Here is a 23,677-nt window from a genome sequence, read left to right as displayed (position 1 = left end):
TCCCTACACACTGCTCCCCGGGCGCTGCATTGGTGGCTGCCCACTGCTTCACTGGGTGAATGGGTTAAATGCAGAGGAGCAATTTCCCTATGGGGACAAACACATACACATTATTATTATTATTATTATGACTTCATGTTGTAGCTATGAACTGTCACCAGGGGACAGTATCAGACAATATTTCCAGCCACCTGTTTCTGTTCTTATTGGCTCTAGCTTAGCTCCTACCCCAGAGAAAACAGAAGTCGTAGCATACAAAGAACTTTTACGAAAGAGTGAAGCTTGCAGTAAACTTTAAAATACTTGACTACATTTTTACATACAAAAAACGTACAGTGTTCACAAGTGATGTATGCCGTACCCCTCTGGATACACAGTATGTCCATCCATTCTCTTTCACTTCTCCAATTCAGGGTAGTTGGGGGGCTGGAGCCTATAGTGGCTGTCGGAGAGAAAGAGGCAGGATGCACCCTGGATAGGTTGCCAGTCTGTCGCAGGGCTAACACATAGAAACAGACCACACAGCATATGTCTGTACTATATTCAAACTTGTTTCATATTTCTGCAAGTAAGATTGGAGTCACTGTAGCCGCAGCTGTTGTTATGCTACCTACCATGTGAAACTCACAAACAGTACTCCAACAGAACGTGTTTGGTCTTTATTGGCGAACGGCTGTGGAATCAAAGCACTTTGAAATCGGATGATGCTTTTTTTAATACACCCTGTACAACCAGACAGTCACATTATTGTACTGACATATGTGCACAATGTACTGAGGTTCACAGTTGTTTCAGGACGTGTAAAGTTGTGAAACCTCATGTGTAATGTGCAAAAGAATAATCTGACCAGGAAGTTGTTCTTTTAAATCTCATTTTGGGGGCAGAATCACCAAATATTTAACCTCCGGACAAAAAATAAAGCTCTCAGACACCTGGAGTTGATCCAAGATGGTTGCCAAGTTGTGAAACTTGCTTCTCTGGTGGAACCCCAAGCATCATTTTGATGCTAAGGTAGGTAACCCAGAATACAGACTGATCTAAAAGCAGTAAGAACAAAGACTCCAGCAGGAGGAAACACAGTCAAAAATGCAAGGCAAGACTGAAACAAATGTAACTAAAAGATGCCATAACCATCTGAATATGTGAAATGTATAGGAGAATGGCGAGGGATATTTTAAGAAAAGGTAAGCGTTTCTTAAAATACACAGTCCAACAGGTAAAATCTAAAACCCACAAACAAGAGACTTAGACATGCAGGAGTAACACAAGACTATATACACAAACAGGACTGATTAGATAACAGGACACGGGAGGAATCACCTGACAGCAGACGATAACAGTCAAGGAAACATAGGCTGTATCCCAATTCAGGGTCTGCAGCCTTAAAGGCCGCATTTTAAGGCCGATTACGTCACCGCGACACGACGAAGGCTGTCCCAATTCGAAGGCTGCTCGAAATGCGGCCCTCAAATGCGTCCTTCATTTCCCTGAATTTTAAGGATGTGGCGGTGTATTTTCTCCTTCATTTCTGTCAAACAAAGCTGTATGAAACGTTTCCAGCTGTTAGTATCATGGTTGCTAGGCAACCTGGGCAGCGCAATGGAGGCTAGACCGTCCCATTTCACAAGCCTCGCACTTCCGGCCTTAGCGGTCTTTAAGTATGCGCCCCTTGAGGATCGTTGAGGCTGTGTACTTTAAGGCTGCAGACCCTGAATTGGGATTCAGTCATTGGAAGAAAGAGACCGGAAGTAAAACTAACCTTCAACATAAAACAGGAAATAACCAAAACACAATAAAAGACATAAAAAGTTACAGACAAAAGAACACAAAGGGACTAAAACCAGACGGAGGGAGAGCACTGGAGGGCCGACCTCTACTACTACTACTCTTATATTATTAATACTATTACTACTACTACTACTACTACTACTACTAATAATAATAATAATAATAATAAAGACATTAACCCAGAATTATAATACTAAAACTCATCATCAGGGTAATAAGATAAAACCAGAACCAACATTCAGAAATGAACGAAAAACCTCAAATTAAACCTCATAAACTGAGGAGACTAAGTATCCATGCTACACAGTATCAGTAATGAAACATCGAGTTGCTCTTCATCACATAAATATAACTAAAATAAAATCTTTTTTCTGTAGGATTGTGCAAAAGAGTCCAAACTTTGTCTAGATTTTCAAAAGATCGGGCAGACCTTCACTAAAGCTGTCTGACATGATGTGTATTTCTTGCTGTCAGCTCCACTGAAGTGCCGGTGATTAAGCGCAGGCCTACGTGGGAACTTGCCTCTGCAGATCACATCTGGCATTCGTCTGTCAGCCTTTTCGTCTGTTTGTTTTACAGTCCGCTTCACATTTATGTCTTTATAAAGGCCACTCGCCTGTGTTTGACGTTTAAATCATGAAATGCAGCGTGAACTTTTTCCACCCCATTAAACCTGATCCTGCTAATACCCCCACCCCCCAACCCCATCCCCCCCTCCTCCGCCTCCCCCTCACCACCGCTGCTGCTGCGCTCCTCATACTTTCCAAATAAAACGGATCCAGCTGTGTCCAGCTGTGTGCCCTGCGTGCGTCACACCCGTGTGCCGCTCTTTAGACAGACTAGGTGGAAGAGAAGGAAAGATGTCGGTGCTGTCGGTGTTCCGGGGTTTGTGCTTTCTGTGGGCAGCCGTCGGCACGGCGAGGAGCGGCACCTTGTTCCTGCGGGAGAGCCTGGAGCGGGGGCCGGTCAGCTTGACCGATATGTTCCGAGAGGTAGAGGAGTTGATGGAGGACACTCAGCACATACTGGAGGAGGCGGTGGACCAGGTTGGCGTCATATTTTATCCATTCATATAAAGCCAGGGCTGACTGGCAGAGAAATCCAATGTGTCCATATTAAAGTAAATACGCGACAGTTTTATTAGAAAGCAGGGAGATAAAAAAGTGCTTCAAATTATTTTAATGCACAGTTACTTTTAGCAGACACATAGTTTCCGTGTCTGCTTTAAATCTGACCCACGCCGTGCTGAGTACCACCGTCACTCATCATTATAGTATTTGCTTAAAATAGAGATTTCCCGGCCAGACACTCAGTTCAATAAAAGAAAAGGCAATACGAAAGAGCTCCTGCAAGAACTTCATACAAACAGCTTTTTCTAGACAGCCTTCAGTACCTCGTGTTTGTTATTTTCCTTCCCAAGAATTGAATTTCAGCAGGTCCGATACATTTCCTGTCAGTGAGCGTCTGGTTTTCATCATTTCTGGGCTACTGGGAGGCTTCCCTTTTGCATCAAGCAGAGAATGCAAACTATCCATTCTTATAGCCCCCTTAAGGATTCATATTTTCCCAAATATGAACAACAGATGTACAGTATAACATATGCTGCTGTTTATTTAAGATTTCCCCTAATTTTCCTTCCAACAGATCACTACAGAGAGTGCAAAATCCTCTTCAGGCTCACTGGAGCTGGGTCCTAACTACCACAACGAGACTACGATGGTGATAAAGAACGGAGACAAAGCAGTTAAGGTGCTAGACAGAACTGACAAGGTAGGGATTCACGTATTACTGTGTAACTTTCACACACAAGCCATTCACTTCATAGTCTACAGTGTCTGGGTGGGTTTAGGATTAATTGGTAAGAAAAGAAAAGTTGTTTTTCTTCCCCACGTCTGATACAGTATTTCACCCCCTTACTGTTTTTATAGGACACTAACAACAACACTGGAGAGACTCATTTGTCCCATGTTCATATGGAGATCTCCAGCCAGTGGAACAACATGAATCATGTGAGTCTTTTACCTCTTGTCCTTGATCCAGACCTTAAACAAGGTTTTGTCTTTTTCTCCTGTGTCCACATTTTCCCGATGCTGCCATGAAGCTGCTATTTTTATGTGAGTCAGTATTTTGTACTGAGATTAATAGTTTAACATTTTTGGCTTGTATCAAGTTGAGATTCTGGAAATATTTTGGAGAAACACAAAATTCAACTCACTTAGTTTCAGACCTCTTTACAGGCTGCCTTTTGGAAACAGATAAAAGCTCAAGCCTCTTTTTTATTACATTCCAATGAGAATCTGTCAGTATTATTTTAAATATTTATCAGCTTTTAGAGCATTGTATTGTATCTTTATTTATTTCAGACATATACAGAAAAAAAAACAATATATACACAAGTACACGTACTTGCATTTACAAATATGAATATATATGTAAATACACACACGTATGTGCTCAGATAAAACAAAAAAAATAAAATAAAATAAATAAAACAAAGTCTAAATGACATGAAATGACAATTATTAGGTCTGAAATGGAGTAGGAAGAAGTATAACATACTTATTAATCCCTACCCCATGCTCAACATTCTATTGAATCCCACTATTCACCTAATTCCCATCATCACTTACCCCATACAATAAACAAGGAGAACATGTATAAACATAGCTACAGTGATAGATATAATTTAGATACAATTTAGCATAGTTATATATACAATGGGTGATCAACTTTATCAGTTTCATATTCTTCCAAAATCAGTTTTCGAAACATCTTTATAAACTGACTAATGCTTGAACATTGCTGTAAGTCCACAGTAAAACTGTTCCACAGTTTTACCCCATAAATAGTAACACAAAAGGTTTTAACCTTTGTCCGTGCTTTAAGAGTCTTCAGATTTAATTTTCCCCTCAATTCATAGTCCCCTTCTCTGTCAAAAAACATCCTCTGTACATTTCCTGGTAACATATTGTATCTGGCTTTGTACATAATTTTTGCAGTTTTATATTTTATAAGATCCATAAACTTCAGAATTTTTAATTTCAAGAACATGATGTTAGTATGGTCTCTAAATCCTGCTTTAGTAATCATCCTGATTGCTTTTTTCTGAGTTTTACATAGTGGTTGAAGTGAAGTTTTGTATGTATTTCCCCAGATTTCCACACAGTATTCTAAATATGGCAATATAAGTGAACAGTAAAGTACCCGGAGTGATTTGGAAGGCAAAAAATGTTTAACTTAACTCAGTACAGAGATGCTTAATTTCAGATGCATTTTCCTTCAGTTTGGGAAATATTCCACATTTGTAAGACGAGACAGAGAGAAGGAGAGGTTTTTGAAACCATGGGACCATTGTATTAATACGTTTTTTTCAAAAAAAAGAATGATCTCATCCAGCAAAGAAACCTACCATATACTTTTCATAGTTTTCACCAAGAGGAGGATTGGATTGAGGTTGCTGCTGCTGCTTGCTGCCTGCTCTTTACTTTACGGTGGTGGTTTTGATCTTTTTCTTTCCTGGCAGCTGTACAGATGGTGGTTATGTTAATAGAGGAAAAAATGCCAAGGAAGCAAGGAAGATTGTAAGCCAAAAAGTTGTACTTTTGTAAAGAAAATACTAAAACAAACAAACAAATTAAACAACTAACGCCATATGTCTTTAACCTTATTTGTTAAGTCACAGTAGAGTAGAGTCAGTTAATCGCATGGCACTGTTGCGGCTTCAGAAAAAAAATTTAGTCAGCGCATGGGGAGTTGAAAAAAAGCACATGTAAGCTAAAATGTGGAAACATTTGGTTAAAATGTGGATGCTTTTTGGATGAGCGGAGGCAGTCTGTGAGTAATGTGATTTAAGTGAATAGAGGGTCTGGATAATTTCCTACAGCACTCTTGTTGCTACAAAGTGTTGCAGACGACTGTGGCTACTACATTTCAGCTGTTGCGTTAAATGTCCCGTATTTTGCTCCTTTGTGGTTTCATAACTTTATTTTAGTGGTCTGTGCTCCTTTTACCCGGATTCTGCATACCTCCCTTTTAGCTGCTGAATTTTCTGATGGGTCACCTAGCCCAGCTAAGACACTGCGTTGGCATGAGTTCTCTACCTAACTCGTTAAGTAGCAGTGCAGCATTCTTAGAAAATGTCAGTTGGCAATAAAACTGCAAGGCATGCGCTCACTCTTTGTTCACTCTTTGCTTGTGAGTGTGCTGAAAGAGCTACTAGGCAGAAACCGTGCCTTTGTGTCAACTTGTAGGATAGATAAGTAATGAGAAGACAATTTGTATTAAGCTGTGTGAGAGAATAACTGAGAATCTGCCAGGAGCACTTCAGACAAACCTAGGATTGTTTCTCCATTTTCAGACATTTATAGTTGGTGGCATTTCTGGGACCTCCCCGCCGTTTGAAAATCAAACGTAGAAAGCCTAAGAGGAGGGGGAACAGCAGCAAGATCCTCCTACTTATGATTTAACCGAAGCAGGATGGGACACGAGAAAAGGAGTTGACAAGGTTTATTCACCAATTCATAATGTGCAGTGGAATTTTCAGAGGCAAAGCCAGAGAGGCGAGACATTGTAGGAGAGTGGTGAAAACAAACAAGCAGACTAGAGAGCAAAACAATAAAATACTGTGTGGAATTCCTGGCACACGAGGAGGAAATCTGGAGCACAGCACAATTCTAAGGTGTTAACTTGAAAACACTTGGAAAAATTAACACTAAAGAGTCTGAATTATATTATAAACAATCTGCAGGGTGTAGGCGGAAGAGCTGGCGCCATGGCGGATGGGACAAGTGCACAATCCAGGGAACCAGCGATAACAGTTGTGTAGCCATGGCTCTGGGAAACACACAAATGTACACAAATGCAGGGAGAGAAAGGTCAACAGTGCAGGCAAGCAAGGATTGCCCACAGAACAAAGCAGACAACCGACATGGTTCGAGTCAAAAATAGCGCAAACAGGCTGAACAATATGGGGTGGTGGTGGGTGACAAAGCAGCTTGCAGCAAAATAGCACGCTCCTATAAGACTTGCTAATAGGATGAGAGCTGGCATCTGAAATCTGCTGAACTTGACTCCCCGACCTGCAAAAAATAACAGGTGATTTCCAAGCTTTGCAACTTTGTTACATTTCCTCAGAAAAATATAAAGAAGAACCCCCCCCCCAAAAAAGGATGATAGGGGAACTTTAAAAGTCATCCATTTCTCACAAATAAAACCAGGACCCTGTAATGTGTGACTAATATCTAACCTTTTAGCTTCATTTGACCTGTTTTCCTGTATTGATGAGGTAGAAATGCAGACAGTAATAACGCTTTCGGGCAAGAAAACTGAAATCTAAATTTACAGTGGGAAAGGAGGTCTGGTTTAAAGATGTTCTTTGTTTGGTTTCTGTGTTAAACTTTCACAGGCCACACTTTCAAAGATAAATCAGAGAAATCCACCCATGTGGCTGGGATTGTTTTTGGCATGCACTGTTTCCTGTCACCGCTGGAAACAAGTCAAACTAAATCTCAAATATCTCATTAGCATAAAGACTTGCTGACTTCCTCTGCTGGAAAATCCACCCTTAAAAGTGCATTTTTCAGCACTTTGCATTTTTTTTGCACAATATTTGTCACTTTGTTGCATGGTGTACACGGTGTTCCTGCAACAAACTCACAGTTAGCATCATTTAACAACAAGTTTATAACATTTCCAGCTTGGTCTTAAAAGCCCAGATTGTTTCAGGCATTAAAGAAAATTGTGTTTTCTTTTAAGCACCTTTTCTTTCTGTGAGTCATCCTGGAAAGGGCACATATTTGAAGATAATTTCTTTACCTTCAACATGCTGTTGTGCAAATCAAATGTAGAGGACAGAAGGAGGGGATACTCTAGAGACCCAGCCCTTCTGTTGCATTCAGATGCCACTGATGTTGTCCTTAATGCAGTTTCCATGGAGATGGACCCAGCAGATACCAGGAAGTCATTATGTGGGGGTGCAGTGGAATAACGTACGACTGTTATTGTGATACAGGCAAATAGGACTCAGCTACACTGAATTCTGTTTGGCTGAGTGCTTCTTGATAATGATCTCCATTGTGAGATGAGATTATTTTCAAGATGCATGTTTTTCTTATCTAAAACTATATAAATACTTCTGTTAGGTTCTTCATCACTTCATATATTTGTAATTCATTTTTCTCATCCCACAGGAATGCATGGTGGACGAGGACTGTGGCAACATGAAATACTGCCTGTATGAGATTGAGAACTCCAAATGCCTCCCCTGTATCCCAACAGACATGGTGGGGAGACAGTTAGTGTTGTCTTTTGTGGTTGCGATGAGCTACTATAATCAGTGTCTTTGCTTCAAGTACAGCATCACTAGTCACGATGAACCCACAGACGATTCACACTTCCCCTCTAATTGTTGTATTGCCTTTCAGCTTTCGAGGTAACAACCTTCCAGCTACAGTACAGCGTGACTGGCTGCATGTAAAAGTAATCACCATAACTTAACCTGGTGGTTTCTGGACTGTCAGTCCCATCGGTCTGAAAGCTCAGCTTTAGCCTCCATGTTGTTTTTGTTGAGCTACAAAGGAATTTGGGCAAAAAGAGTGGAGTACAAGCTTATCAGTTATGCTTGAAAGTTTAAGTAGTGGATGCATCCATAAATGGTTTGGATGATAAGTGCTAACAGACTAATAAAATACTGGAATTTCACTCACTGATAGGAGCTCTGCTGTTGAGAGGTTCAGTTCGGTCACTCAGATTAGCAGTGCTTGGCTAAAACCTGTCAGTCACAGAGACAACATGGCTAACTTTATGTCTCAACAAAATACATACAGGGAAAAAAATTTAAATTGAAAAATCACAAACAAACAGTTGTTATCTAGGAGAAACGTCCACAGAAGCTAGTTCTGTTCTAAGCTGTAAACATCCTTTATAACGCTGTTAAGTTGGACAGCATTGTTACTGTGTTACTGTGCCTCCCTTGAGTCCATTGTGCTACGTCTTGATAATCCTTGACACTATGTTTGTGTATTTCCTGTTTTACTTTGACAGTCTGTGTCCTGTGTCAGTGTATTCTGGGCTGTATCCCAATTCAGGGTCTGCAGCCTTAAAGTACGCAGCCTCAACGATCCTCAAGGGCCGCGTACTTAAAGACCGCTAAGGCCGGAAGTGCGAGGCTTGTGAAATGGGACGGTCTAGCCTCCGTTGCGCTGCCCAGGTTACCTAGCAACCATGATACTAACAGCTGGAAACGTTTCATACAGCTTTGTTTGACAGTTTTCTGTTTTTTGTTCATTTGTTTGTTTGTTTCTACATGAGCTTTGATCATTCTCTGTCAGATTAAGCTCAGCTATTGAACGGCGTATATTTTAAAGTAAAGGCTGTAAAACCAAGTTAGTACAAACGTCACTAATGTCACATAATTTTGCCGACATGTGGCCAACAGTAATGATTTAATGTTCTTCATTAGTAAACATTTGCACATAAATAAGTGACATAATATTCAGTACTTACTTAAAGTTTACTCTTCGGGCGCCCCTCATCCACCGTTTTTTTCGGCAAAATTATCCACACCCACCGCCGCGCTATGCATTCTGGGATATGTTGGGCCACGAAGTCTACACCGCCACGTCCTTAAAATTCAGGGAAATGAAGGACGCATTTGAGGGCCGCATTTCGAGCAGCCTTCGAATTGGGACAGCCTTCGTCGCGTCGCGGTGACATAATCGGCCTTAGAAAAGATGGCGCCGGTGAGGTCGGCTGCCGTCACGACTGCTCCGACCACCTTTTCTTTGTTTTTGCTTTTTAAGTTAGTTTTCAGCGTTTCTAAATCGGCAAAATCATCACCATTGGGTACATTAGGTATGACAGTGACACTCTTGTTTCTATTGGTATACAATGTACTCACAATTCGAAGTTTTTAACTCCGGATCCGAGCTGGCCGAGTGAGATCTTGAGGGGGAACAAAGGACGCGACGCGAAGCGGCGGCCTCGAGGGAAACAAGCCGGCGTCAGGAACAGGCTGAGAGCTCGTGCACACCGCACACCTCTGCCTAGCATCCTGCTCGCCAACATCCAGTCACTGGACAACAAGCTTGATGACCTCAGGGCCAGGATAAAGTTCCAGAGAGACATTCGGGACTGCAATCTCCTCTGCTTCACCGAGACATGGCTGAACCCAGCAGTGCCGGACCACGCCATCCAGCCGGCCGAGTTCTTCTCGGTTCACCGCATGGACAGGACACGGGACTCGGGGAAGTCAAGGGGAGGCGGCGTGTATTTAATGGTGAACAACAATTGGTGCAACAGTGCGAACGTTGTTCCTCTCACACGCTCCTGCACACCAAATCTGGAACTACTGTCCATCATGTATCGTCCTTTTTATCTACCTCGAGAGTTTACATCGGTCATTATAAGTGCCGTTTATATTCCACCACAAGCGGACACGGTCACCGCCTTATGCGAGCTGCATGAGGCACTCACACAGCACCAGACACAACACCGGGACGCTGCGCTTATTGTAACGGGGGACTTTAATAGTGCCAACCTCAAACGCGCAGCGCCGAACTTTTATCAACATATCACCTGCCCCACCAGAGGTGAAAGGACACTGGACCACTGCTACACTACGGTCAAGGACGGCTACAAGGCACAATCCCGCCCTCCGTTTGGCAAATCCGATCACGCCGCCATCTTCCTCATGCCAAAATACAAACAAAGGCTGAAACAGGAAGCTCCGGTTCAGAGGAAGGTCGCGCGCTGGACGGATCAATCGGTGGCCGCGTTACAGGACGCACTCGACGACGCAGACTGGGACATGTTCAGAAACAGCTCCGACGATGATGTCAACGTGTTTACGGAAGCGGTTGTGGGATTCATCGGGAAACTAGCGGATGATACCGTGGAGACAAAGACTATCACAACGTTTCCCAACCAGAAACCAGAAACCATCCGCGACGCTCTGAGATCCCGCACCGCTGCCTACAACACGGGACTCACGACGGGGGACATGGACCCGTACAAAGCCGCGTCATATAACGTGCGGAAGGCGGTGAAAGAGGCGAAGCAGCGCTACGGGAGGAAACTAGAGTCACAACTCCAACAGAGTGACTCTAGGAGCCTGTGGCGGGGACTAAGGACAATAACGGATTATAAAGCACCAACAACCGGTATGACGAACACGGCCGTGACTCTGGCAGACGAGCTGAACACTTTCTATGCTCGCTTCGAGGCTGCAGCTAAGGACTCCAACGATGCTAGTGCTAGCGGCGCTAACGGCTGCAGACAGGAAGATACTGCCAGCACCGGAAACGTGCTCGTCATCTCCGAGCATGAAGTAAGGAGAGCCTTCAAGAGAGTGAACACCAGGAAAGCAGCAGGACCAGACGGCATCCCAGGTCGTATCCTCAGAGACTGCGCATACCAGCTAGCTCCTGTGTTCACTGAGATATTCAACATCTCTTTATCTCAGTCGGTGATCCCCACATGCTTCAAAGAGTCCATCATTGTTCCTGTCCCAAAGAAACTCCACCCTGCTTCTCTCAATGACTATCGCCCTGTAGCCCTCACCTCAGTAGTGATGAAGTGCTTTGAACGCCTGGTCAGAGACTTCATCATTTCTTCACTACCAGACACACTGGACCCACTACAGTTCGCTTACCGTCCAAATCGTTCCACAGACGATGCCATCTCTCATCTCCTCCACACATCACTCACTCACTTGGACACTAGAAGGGGGAATTATGTTAAAATGCTCTTCATAGACTACAGCTCTGCATTTAATACCATAATTCCCTCCACACTCACCACCAAGCTGGAGCATCTGGGACTCAGCTCATCTATGTGTCAGTGGATCTCCAACTTCCTAACTGGCAGACCACAGGCAGTAAGGATGGGCGGACATGTCTCAGCCTCCACCACTCTCAGCACTGGAGCCCCCCAGGGGTGTGTTCTGAGCCCTCTGCTGTACTCCCTGTACACATATGACTGTGTGGCCACTACCAGCTCCACCACCATCATCAAGTTTGCTGACGACACCGTCGTGGTGGGCCTGATCTCTGACAACAACGAGTCGCCCTACCTGAAGGAGATTAGGAATCTGGAGAACTGGTGCCAGAGGAACAACCTCCTTCTAAACGTCAGTAAGACAAAGGAGATGATAGTGGACTTCAGCACTAAGCAGGAGAGGAACTACCAGACCCCTGTCATCAACGAGTGCCCAGTGGAGAGAGTGGACAGCTTCAAATACCTCGGAGTTCACATCACGCAGGACCTGTCATGGTCCTGTCACATCAACACCGTGGTGAAAAAGGCCCGTCAGCGTCTCTACCACCTCAGACGCTTGAGAGACTTCCGACTGCCCCCCAAGGTGCTCAGGAACTTTTACTCCTGCACCATAGAGAGCATCCTGACGGGAAACATCTTAACCTGGTTCGGGAACAGCACCATGCAGGACAGACGAGCTCTACAGAGGGTTGTGCATTCAGCTGAGCGCACATCCGCTTAGAGCTCCCTGACCTGCACTCAATCTACAGCAGGCGGTGCTGGACCAAGGCCAGGAAGATCGTGAAGGACCTCAGCCACCCCAACAACGGACTGTTCTCTCTGCTGAGGTCAGGAAAGCGATTCCGCTCCCTGAAGACCAACACAGAGAGACTGAGGAGGAGCTTCTTCCCGCAGGCGATACGGTCTCTCAATCACACCACCAAACAGTACTGACCCACACATATAGTTCTTACACACACACTGGACATTCTGGACATTGTTTTCACTTCATCACTTAAACCACTTTAAGCATATTTGCACTGCACAAGACACTAAATAATGTGGATTGCACAACACTGGACATTATATTCCTCATTTCCAGTTAATTCTTGTACAGCTGCTGTTATTGTGTGTATATATATATTTATATTTCTTCATACATTCTTATATATTTCTATACTGTGTATTTTGTTGTACAGTTATTTTATTTTCAACTTTAATTTATATATTTTATCTTATTCTTTCCCAGTTAAATTTACCCTTCATTCTAATTTGTGTTGTACAGTTATCTCATTCTTAACTTAATTTTTATATTTTATTTTATTCCTTCCTGGTTAAATTTACCCTTTTTAATTTTCATATTTATTTCCTATCTTATTCATAGCCTTTTCTTTTTTTTCTTTAGGTCAAGAGCAGTTGTCTAAGCATTTCACTGCATATCGTACTGTGTATGACTGTGTATGTGACAAATAAAAAATTTGAATTTGAATTTGAATTTGAAAATGCGGCCTTTAAGGCTGCAGACCCTGAATTGGGATACAGCCCTGTTTTCCTTCCTCCCTGTCTGGTCTTGTCTGATTAGTCACAGCTGTGTTCCTCACCTGTTTGCCATTTCCTCCTTTCCTTCTGTGTGTATATATAGTGTGTGTTTCCCGCTGTTCCTCATTGGATCATCTGCTTGTTCTTCATGTTCTTTTGTTTAGCTTCTCCCAGTTTAGGTTTTCTTAGTGTTTTCAGTTCCCCTTCCGTTAAATGCTTTACAGTGTTTTTTACAGCCACCAATGAAAGGCTCACTTTGTTTAAACCTCCACCTGTTCCTCTACTTGTCTGCACTTGGGTCCGCACCTCTAATCTCCACACAGGTCATGTCCAAATTCATGGGCTGCATCCTCCTGAGGCCGCATTTGTAGACCGATTACGTCACAGCAACGCGCCGAAGGCTGTCCAAATTCGTAGACTCCTCCGAATGCAGCCGACAAATGCGTCCTCCTTTTCCCCGAATTTGAAGGATGGGTCGGGTGTGTCCTTCGTGGCCTACCATATCCCAGAATTCATAGCGCGGCCCAGCCAAACTCCAGTTTCCAACAATGGCGGCCACTACTAAGTTTTAAAATTACTCTTATTAATCTTTCTGGGTCACAAAATAAACTTTTAACATATTTTCAGGCGAGAAAGTAGCTGTGTAAACATCAAATATCTGCTCTGTTTATCAAGATATCGCATATTTGCAAAAGTACTTCGACGTTTTCGGAGACGTCTGCTACCCACCAGCTCGATAACAAGCCGGGAGCTCGATGGTCACTGAAGCCGCCGAGAACGGCACAACTCCCGGCACATCATTTTCAGATCACCGCGGACTTTCGCTACTCAGGTTAAACATAATATATAAGTCACTTAGACAACGTAAAAATGTTATTGTTGGGCTTTTTTCAGTGTTTTGTTTGTTCGTGAGTAAATCGGTTTGGCTGAGATTAAAGTTATTAGATTAGATAAAATAAAACTTTATTAATCCCCCGGGTGGGTTCCTCCTTGATTTTACACAGCTGACTAAACGTCAAACAGAAAACTGATTAAACAGAAGTGTGAGACGGTCGAGAATTTACGCCAGTCTCCTGTTATATTTTAGATAGCAAGGAGCAAACGGCCGAGTTTACTAAACTCCACCGAGACAGCGGTGACGCTAATCAGAAGGCTAGACCGTCCAATTTCCCCAGCCGTTTACTTCCGGCCTACCCGACCTTCTGAGGACCCGGCCCACGTAGACCGCGAAGACCAGGTCCTCAGGAGGATGCAGCCCATGAATTTGGACACGACCATAGTGTGTGTTTCCCGCTGTTCCTCGTTGGATCATCTGCTTGTTCTTCATGTTCTTTTGTTTAGCTTCTCCCAGTTTAGGTTTTCTTAGTGTTTTCAGTTCCCCTTCCGTTAAATGCTTTACAGTGTTTTTTACAGCCAACAATGAAAGGCTCACTTTCAGTTTAAACCTCCACCTGTTCCTCTACTTGTCTGCACTTGGGTCCGCACCTCTCATCTCCACACAGTCTGCCCTTGCAAACCGTGACAATATGGGGACTTATATATTTGAAGCCTCACGTGGCCAATAGAGGAACTGCAATTTCTGCAGTTTTTTTTTTATTAGAAATATACAGCATAGAAAATATTGGACATAGTTTTAATGTTATGTGCAGTAGACAAAAACTAGCACTGAACTTGAGTTTAAACATAATTTGTGTTGAATGCTTGTTTTGAATAAAACATTTTCTATTGTAAAGTGGCAGAAACAAGTATTTAGATCGTTTACATAATACAATCCATAATCTTGGTTAATTAATGGTACCAACGTTTCTGAAATAAATGATGTATACTACAATGTGCAATATTTGCTCCTAAAATATAGTAGATTAGAAGCAGAATGTAGCATAACATAGAAATACCACCCCATGCCCCCCTCTGCACACACCCCTGGACTTGAAAATGTTCAAAAGTAACATAAGTGACATAAAAATGCATTAAGCAAAAAAAAAGTGCCCTTTGCTATCTACATGAATCCAAAACGATGCACTTGACATACTTTTTTAACATATCTGATTGTGTGTCCTCACATAGCCCTGCATCAAGGATGAGGAGTGCTGCTCTGATCAGATGTGTGTTTGGGGCCAGTGCACAGTGAACGCCACCAGTGGAACAGAGGGAACCATCTGTCAGAGTCAGAGTGACTGCAGGCCACACCTCTGCTGTGCTTTCCAACCAGGTAAGTTTCATCTGGGTTGGAACACCAGAGAGACTACCTTAAAGTGCCTAATTGGATCTGTTTGCTATTTTAAAGCAATCTGTAATATGTTATTATCTCAACCTGTAACCAGTTCTAAATGCTTGGTGACAGAATTTAGGAATCAAACATAGTCCAAGACTAACAAAGTCAGAACGGGGATAGTCTAAGTGAGACATTGTGATTTGGACTGAGCAGTCAATGACTTAGAAGGTTCAATAAAGGCAGTTTTAAACTTCATTTATTTTTCTCTCTGCTGCTTCCATCAGAGCTTTTGTTTCCAGTATGTAACACCAAACCGGGCAAGGGGGAGTCCTGTCTAAGCCACCCCAACCTGCTGATGGACATGCTAGCCTGGGACCAGGAGGGTCCCCGTGACCACTGCCCCTGTGCCGATGACCTTCAGTGCCAGCCTCATGGGTGAGACCAAACACAGCAGCACACATTAACAGTGAAAAAAAGAGCAAGTGTAATTTGTTTTTGCTTGAAATTCACATTTTTCTCTTTTCTTGCAGCCGTGGATCTGTGTGTGGATAACAGTACTGAGATTTACAGTGCAGCAGAGTTAGATGAAATGACCTTAACGATCCAAAGACGGACGCCTCTGCTGATCAACAGCGGCTGAAAGTACAGGCTGTCGCTTCAGGACTGAACTTGCACTCACTGTATTATTTATACCTTACTGCCAGTGTATATTATATATATATTAAAAACAACAACAACAATAAATGACTTGTTTTCAGCTTTGAGAACCAAGGAAAGCACGTTCTGTTATTTACTGGTGATCTTATTTTTGGTTTGTCAGCAGTGAACACTAGAGGGCGAACTTTTACACATTTAAAAACTTGGTGGGTATCTCTTTTTGTAATGACCTTTCGTTGACTTTAGAGGAAACTATTAAATGTCAAGAAAATGTGTGAAGGAGAATTGATAAGGAGGAGAATCAGTGAATCTGACTGCATGTACACTAGGCTCCTTAACCTTGTGATGTCTGCTGTGTTGAAACTACAAAGTCCAGAAGATGGACTACAAAATGCACATCATACTTCACCCTGACTTTCTTACTCATATTACTCATATTATTTCATGCAGGTCATATGAAAAAGAACCAGAGGTGAAAAATATCACTAACAAATTCAAAAAGTTGGATCCATCTATCCGCTTATCCTTTTCAGGGTCCTGGGGGGCGCTGGAGCCTATCCCAGGGGGGCGAGAGGCAGTGTACACCCTGGTCAGGTCACCAGTCTGTCACAGGCGACCAATCACACTCACATTCACTCCTGCATTCACACCTATGGGCAATTTTATGTTTTCCAGTTAACCTGTCCCCACTAACTGCATGTCTTTGGACTGTGGGAGGAAGCCGGGGGAGAGCCAGGCAAACAAATAAAATAGATCCTGTTTGGGGGGGTTTTTTTGTTTGTTTTTGGGGGGTTTTGCTGGGAAGGGGATCCAGTATAACTCCTTTCTGTGACTGAAGAAAAATTTCTTCCACTCATCTCTTATCGAGTTCAGGCTGGAGGCTGTCTCATATTACCCAAAGTAAAAAATTAAAAATGATGACTATCCTAAATGCTGGCAAAACAAACAAATGTGCATAAAAATGCAAATTAAACTATAGTTAACTTTAAACAGTTATATAGCTCATAATCTGGATATAAATCTATGTTCTTCATGCAACACAATACCTGGATATGAAGCAGATGTTATTACAGCCGCATAATCAACAGGCCATTGATCAGGTTATGACATAAAATATAAAATGTCATTTTAATTAACATTTACATGATTTGTCAGTCCTTTTGATAGTTTGTTTTCATTAAAGGGCCGATGGTGTGTTGCTATAAATTATGGATTTAGAAAATTCCAACTGTTGTAATGAATTTGTATGAACAAGATATAATAGTGTAATAAATTGTCAATGTGACAACATTTAATACAGCAGAGGGGGCAAAAGCACAGACATTTGTCACGTATGTAGCAGAAAAGATGTGTTAAAAAATACTCTGGCAAAACTGGGAGTACTAATTCAACTTCTTCAAGGGAAAAAGTGTATTTTAAATTAATAAAATATTCAACTTAAACATCTGTTATATAAAACTCGACCAAAGAAAATAAAGGGAATTTTAAAAAGATATATCTATATTTTCTCTTGCCTACATTGTAGAGCGGTGACTCTGCATACACACTTAAAAGCATAGGTTGTAACGGTGCAACATGGGCAAAACAATTACAAAGAAAGATGTCACACTTTCCATTTGTGAGCACTTCATCTGTAAGTAGAGCAATATCGCCACCTGCTGGTGCTCACAGTCAGACACACACTTTTCCTCTGACCTCATTACAGAAACACTAGAACAGCGGTCCCCAACCTTTTTTCCGCCACGGACCTGTTTATGTCCGACAGTATTTTCACTGACCGGTGTTTAAGGTGTCGCGGATAAATATAACAAAATAAAAAGAAAGAATGTTTATACATATCACACGGGAAAATCATAAATTTCACACCCGAGATTAAGTCATCACCGGTGTTCTGGGAATCCATCCTACCTGGAAAAACATCCTACCCAATGTTTCTGCGCAGACGCGGCGCATGCGCACAACACCAACGCCAAATAACACCGGTAACAAACGACTCACGGACCGTTTTTTGTTTTTTTAAATCTTCGACCTGTATTTAATAAATTCAAAATGAAGTAAAATCGCTAAATAAGGCAATATTTTAATTAGGAAAAAAGAGCATTTATGTCAGTCATCATTTCCTTACATTATATTATTAAACTGTTTTAAAATCCAATGACTTGAATCCCAAAAGACTTACTGGTGAAAACTTCTTTGATTGCCGATGCCAAATCATAATATTACAAAAAGGGAAAAATAACACTGTTTGTTATTTAAGGATCACCAAGATTACAAACGTGCTAAAAAATAAAGCCAAACAGTGCTACATGATCAAAAATACAATCGTGAAGAAGAGAAGCATTGAAACTGATTAATAAAAAAGTCATTTTGACTCAAACCTGAGCCCACCTCTGTTTGCAGCTATTTATCTTTAGCTCATATTGATTTTAGTCTAAACTCTAACTCATATGTAGGGGAGACCGGGGATAGTTGTAACATTTTTGACATTTCTGTCTGTAAATTGGAGCTCTTTTAAGGTAGTGGATTCAAAATGTAATGCAAAGTATTTACATGTCTCGGCTATTAAATAGCGCAGCTATTTTCTCTGCAGCACAATTACCCATTGCGTGGTATGGTCTCAAACACAAAGAGTGAAATGTTACAATTAACCCCATAGTCTGGGTTAGTTGTAACATATCCTGGGGTGAAATGTAACACAATGAAATAAGGGTACTAACAAAACATTAACATGTAATCTTTGTTTATTCAACACATGAATGCACTTAGAGCCATTTATATAGCTGTGTGTGTGTGTGTGTGTGTGTGACAGAATGCAGAAATCTAGCTTTTGAACATATGTCAACACCCCAAAAAAGACAAATTATGGAATTTTCTGCAACTGAATATTTCATTAATTTTGGTTGGTCTTCCTTGAGTTTGGCCTCATTGGCTCAGTGGGCATTATAACCTACAACTCTTGCACCAATTTTGAACATAACAATGAAGCTGAAAAAACGTAGTTTTTCACCAGCATCGCAATTCCATTACTTTTTTTCATGGCTTACCTTGGTGTGGTTTGCAAAGTGCTTCAGAAAGATGAGGAAATCTGTTTCTTGCACCCATCCTGATTTATTTCCACTACCACTACTTCCTACTGGTCCATCTCTGACACAGTGGTCTGCATAATGTATGTGTGGGAACACAAACAGTGGAGGAATTGTGTTGCCAATGGCATTAACCGCATATACAAGTGAACCAGACCAGTCAACCTCTCTCTGCTGATGTCTTTGCCCCAACTTGTTTAATATAAGTTAAAGTAATAGTTTGGTAAGTTGTAACATCTGCATTATTGTTACAACTAACCCAGACTGTTGCTGTTACAACTGACCCAGACTCCTATAGCCATGAACTAGCTAACATTACAGCCAACGGCTAAAACATTAGCACTAAAGACCTACACAGAATATATCCCCATAGACATACAAATAACATAATTTAAGTTTGATGAGTTTAACTGCAAAGCAGATAATGCTATTAGAAATTGAAATAAAGTAGAAAAGCTTACTTTTTGGTATAGAAATTACTTTTTTTCGTGTTAAATTGTCTGTGTTTGACCAAATGTGCTGATTTTTCACATGTGATAGCAGAACTGAATTGGACATGCACAGGATGAGTCACATCATTTGAAACTTAGCCCTGATTGGAGATATTGGAAGTGTTACAACTGACCCACGTTACAACTATCCCCGGTCTCCCCTACAACAGTTACATTTACATCTGCAGCACAAGAATTTCACTTGTACTTGAGTATTGCTTTTTTAAATCCCGAATAATATTGAAATCATCCACCAGAATTTTTAAATATAGTTAGTAGTGTCAGACCAGTTTTGATGTTTTGGTCTCCCTATTTTTGGTTGTATTTTTTTTTAATTTGGCAGTCACTGAACCAAGCAGAGGAGATAGCACAAACTGCATTGCAGCAGAAGCAGTAGCTGCATAGCTGGCCCCTGGTTTGTTCCCTGTTTTGGCCGTTAAAAAAAGAAAATGAAGATATCCAGTAACATCTGAAAATAGCCTTGTTTATTCCTTTAAAAAAAAAGTTAGAATGTGTCACAGCTTTTCACCTTAAATTGATTTCATACCACTGTCAGTACTATATATCACTTTAATTTCCCCTTTAAGTTTAGATCCTGTTTCTAATGTTTGTAGTGTGAAAGCCTCTGTCATGATGAACTGTATGAAGGAGTTTGACGGATTGGATGGCATAAACAGGCATTTGAGATCATGTCTGAGGGGTCTCTGGGAGTGGAAGAATTCATGAAAGTTAATGTTTCTCATTCCATTCAAACTGTTTTTGGTAGAAAATACAAACATAGTTTTGCAACAGTAATTTATTACTAACATGCATTATTGTCTAAATTGGTGCATGTGTCTGCTGTCACTAATACCCCAGAGCATACAGTTCATTCTATACAGGAAAAATAAGTAGACAATAAATAAATCATCCATGCCATCAACACACAGCAGTGTAAGAGTGTAATTACTGACGACTCCTTCACAGTCAAGACAACCCGTTGTTAGACTGGTTGTCTCCATCAGTCTATATGCCTGTGTCTGTAGTTTACCTCTGCAGGCTGTTTCTCCAGGCTTTCTGATTCTCACTTTTCCAAGTATTTTTGATGTATTTGTTAATTATGCTATGATTCTTTTAGTACAGTTCTGTTATGAAGTCAAAAGGTAATGTTTTAAAACTGAGGTGACGGGCAAGAGGCAGATCTGACTGAGAAACTCAATTAGAGGTATACTGCACACTCAGAGGTTACCAGCATGGGAATTATACATTAAAGCCCTCTTCATTTAAAAAATGAACATCTTAAATTTTACTTTAATTTAGCTTAACACTAGTGATTGAGCTTATGCTGTCATCAGGAAAGTGTTTCAGCTTCTATACAGCTTTCTTTTTGTAACTCCACGTCGCCCTCTGCTGGCCATAAAAAGAAAGCAAGTATAATAGACTGCATTCTTTTCTCGGAGCCTCGGTGTCCTTTCACCCCCTCCCTCCTGGCTCACAGCTTCTTCTTCTTCTTGGTTGGCAACCAATGTTAAGGCGCATTACCGCCCCCTGGCCCACAGCTCAGTGCACATTTAGATGAGAAAATATATATTTGACACATTTAAGGAAAATACTAATAAAATAAAATAAAAATATTCCCTTTAGAATTTTTTTTGCTCTTTAAAATGGTTGTTTTCTTTTACAATCATTCATCTTAGCAGTAGGATTTACATTAAAAGAGAAACAAATTAAGTTTGAGTGAAAATATACATTTTTGCACTCTCTGGTCAACTGACTCAGTGACTCAACTGACTCAAGAAACCCGATTCACTTTGGTGAGTGACTCATTAAAATTCGATTCAGTAAAAAGAATCGAATTTACCATCACTAGGACATAAATAAGTTACATAATATTCAGTACTTACTTTTAAAAGTTTACTCTTTGGCCGCTCCGATTCAGCCGTTTTTTTCGGCAAAATTATCCACACCCACCGCCGCGCTATGAAGTCTGGGATATGTTGGGCCATGAAGTCTACACCGCCACGTCCTTAAAATTCAGGAAAATGAAGGACACATTTGACGGCCGCATTTCGAGCACCTTCGAATTGGGACCGCCTTCGTCACGTCGCTGTGACGTAATCGGCCTTAAAATGCGGCCTTTAAGGCTGCAGACCCTGAATTGGGATACAGCCTGTGTTTCCTGCACCCTCTGTACTACTTGAACGTCATCTTCAAGAATGTCCCAGAAAATAGTTACTCCATATTAAATTAACTACTTCTGAAAGGTGGGTTGTATAGTGTATATAGTATATTATATAAATTGGTCCAGCTCTTTTTTTTTTACCTTCATAACTTTTGAAGTACAGGAGACACCCACCTGAAAAAAGCCACAATCTTCTTTTGCACAATTAGTTTCATAATCATAGTTTCAAGTGTTACGAAATCAGTTTTACACCGGTTCTTTTTATTTCTCAGGCATCCAGAGACAGCACCGGAACTTATTACATTAATTATTTCACAAAACCTTAGTTATTTCACAAAACCTTAGTTATTTCACAAAACCTTAGTTATTTCACAAAACCTTTATTCATCTTTATTCAACTTCATTTAAGCATGCATCTTCTAGAAGGGAAGACGTGCAAGGCCGGTGTCCCTCTGCAAATCTTCCACCTCTTTGTTAGTTACAGCCATCTTTAAAAGCCATCATAAAACCCCCATGGTGTGCTGCAAACTCTGTGTGTCTGTGTGTATGCACGAACACGTGAGTGCCTGTGTGTGCGCATGAGTGAGTGTGCATGTGGGTGTGGGTGCGTAACAGTTAAAGCACCGTGTGTGTGTGTGTGTGTGTGTGTGTGTGTGTGTGTGTGTGTGTGTGTGTGTGTGTGTCTGTGACTTCCTGCCGGTCAAAAGTAATCTCCTCACCCAAGCTACACCAGATTCCTTTAGACAACATACAAAACAGAGTTAACGTATTACAAACACTGAGACCCCCACTCTGCATTCACTGGGTCATTGGCCTCTTGTTGTTTTACAATTACAGATAAGCATGTGGAGAGTCTCCTGCAAACCTACTTCTAAGTTATAACAATTATGCGTTTTTATTAAAGGTACAAGCATCAGCATCAGCAACCCCCAACTGTAGCTTCCTGTCTCCTTTTATGACACCAGACCCCCAGTGTCCATAAATTCTTTTCTTTCTAAACAATTACACACACTCTCAGGCCTACAGCTAAGCCAAACTAAAACACAGACCAATCCTTCCTTATTCCTGTGATCTAAACAAATTTAACACATCATATTATAATAATTATTTTCTTGTACTCACACAAGTAACAATGCTGCACCAACTTAATGTCTGTGATTTAGAGTAAGAGGAACAATCAGTGGTATACTGAGTCCCATGTCATTCCCCAATTCGTTACTGGACCAAATGCACTTTAGGAATTGAAATGTCCTTCAAAATGTGTAATGAAATGTGTTTTCGGTTTACGGTGAGAAGAACGGAGGAGAGAGGAGGCAGAAATGAGAGAAATAGGAAAATCCCTTAGGTTAAGTAATTCCTTTTGTTCTGTTCCCCTCTTTTGGTGTCTCTTGCTCACCTTTTTCCATCTGCATTTTGGTGTGGTGTCTGGACTCCAGGATCTACAATCTTTATTTCAATAAAATTTAGGCTGTTAAGAAAGACCAAAAGTAACAAAACAGAATCAAATAATTGAAATGAAGCGTCGTGGTAAACAAACAAGAAAAACTGAGTCTTAAATTTGCATTTGTGGTTGTGGAACTTGAGAAGGACTTGATATGTCCAAGTTAAGCCACCGTCTTAAGCAAATATTTCTGTAGTAAATGAAAATTTCAGAGAAAAAAATTGAATAAAAAGTACATTAATGTTTTTTCTAAAATGATGAAAAATTATTAAATTAAATGGGATTTTTTTTTCTGAACGCTAGTTACGGAGCAGAATAACCTCCAGGACAACCTGTTCAATGAGAAGAGAGGTTAGTTTCGTCACGAAGTGGGAGGGCGGAGTGGACGGATTGGACTCGGGCCTACGGCTCACACACGGCTAGCGTCTGCGTTCCCTTCATCTCCGACCGTCATTGGCTAACGAGCACGTCGGTCATTGTTTCCCAGCCTGAACTCGCGTCTGATTGGCTGACAGGACACCTACGACGGTAGGGCAAACGCTATTGGTT

At 41.4% G+C, this 23,677-nt stretch overlaps 1 protein-coding gene across 1 annotated transcript; it reads left to right on the top strand.

Moving 5' to 3' along the window:
- Nucleotides 1-2,536: 2,536 nt before the first annotated feature.
- dkk3b (dickkopf WNT signaling pathway inhibitor 3b) lies at nt 2,537-16,039 on the top strand. The gene is made up of 7 exons (XM_085169181.1): nt 2,537-2,834; nt 3,433-3,558; nt 3,717-3,797; nt 7,977-8,069; nt 15,148-15,292; nt 15,580-15,730; nt 15,826-16,039. The coding sequence occupies exons 1-7, from the start codon at nt 2,649-2,651 to the stop codon at nt 15,845-15,847; spliced, it is 804 nt and encodes a 267-aa protein (XP_085025307.1). The 5' UTR covers nt 2,537-2,648; the 3' UTR covers nt 15,848-16,039.
- Nucleotides 16,040-23,677: the final 7,638 nt, after the last annotated feature.

Source organism: Neolamprologus multifasciatus, chromosome 7 (genome assembly GCF_963576455.1).
Source record: "Neolamprologus multifasciatus chromosome 7, fNeoMul1.2, whole genome shotgun sequence".
Classification (NCBI taxonomy): Eukaryota; Metazoa; Chordata; class Actinopteri; order Cichliformes; family Cichlidae; genus Neolamprologus; species Neolamprologus multifasciatus.
Note: the sequence above shows the minus strand (reverse complement) of the source record. Positions and strands in the feature narration are given on the sequence as shown.

Excerpts from the sequence above, each read along its gene's own strand:
- dkk3b (XM_085169181.1), top strand. The coding sequence starts at position 2,649 with ATGTCGGTGCTGTCGGTGTTCCGGGGTTTGTGCTTTCTGTGGGCAGCC. Across the intron at positions 2,835-3,432 it reads TGGAGGAGGCGGTGGACCAG|ATCACTACAGAGAGTGCAAA; the intron begins GTTGGCGTCATA and ends TCCTTCCAACAG. Across the intron at positions 8,070-15,147 it reads CCTGTATCCCAACAGACATG|CCCTGCATCAAGGATGAGGA; the intron begins GTGGGGAGACAG and ends GTCCTCACATAG.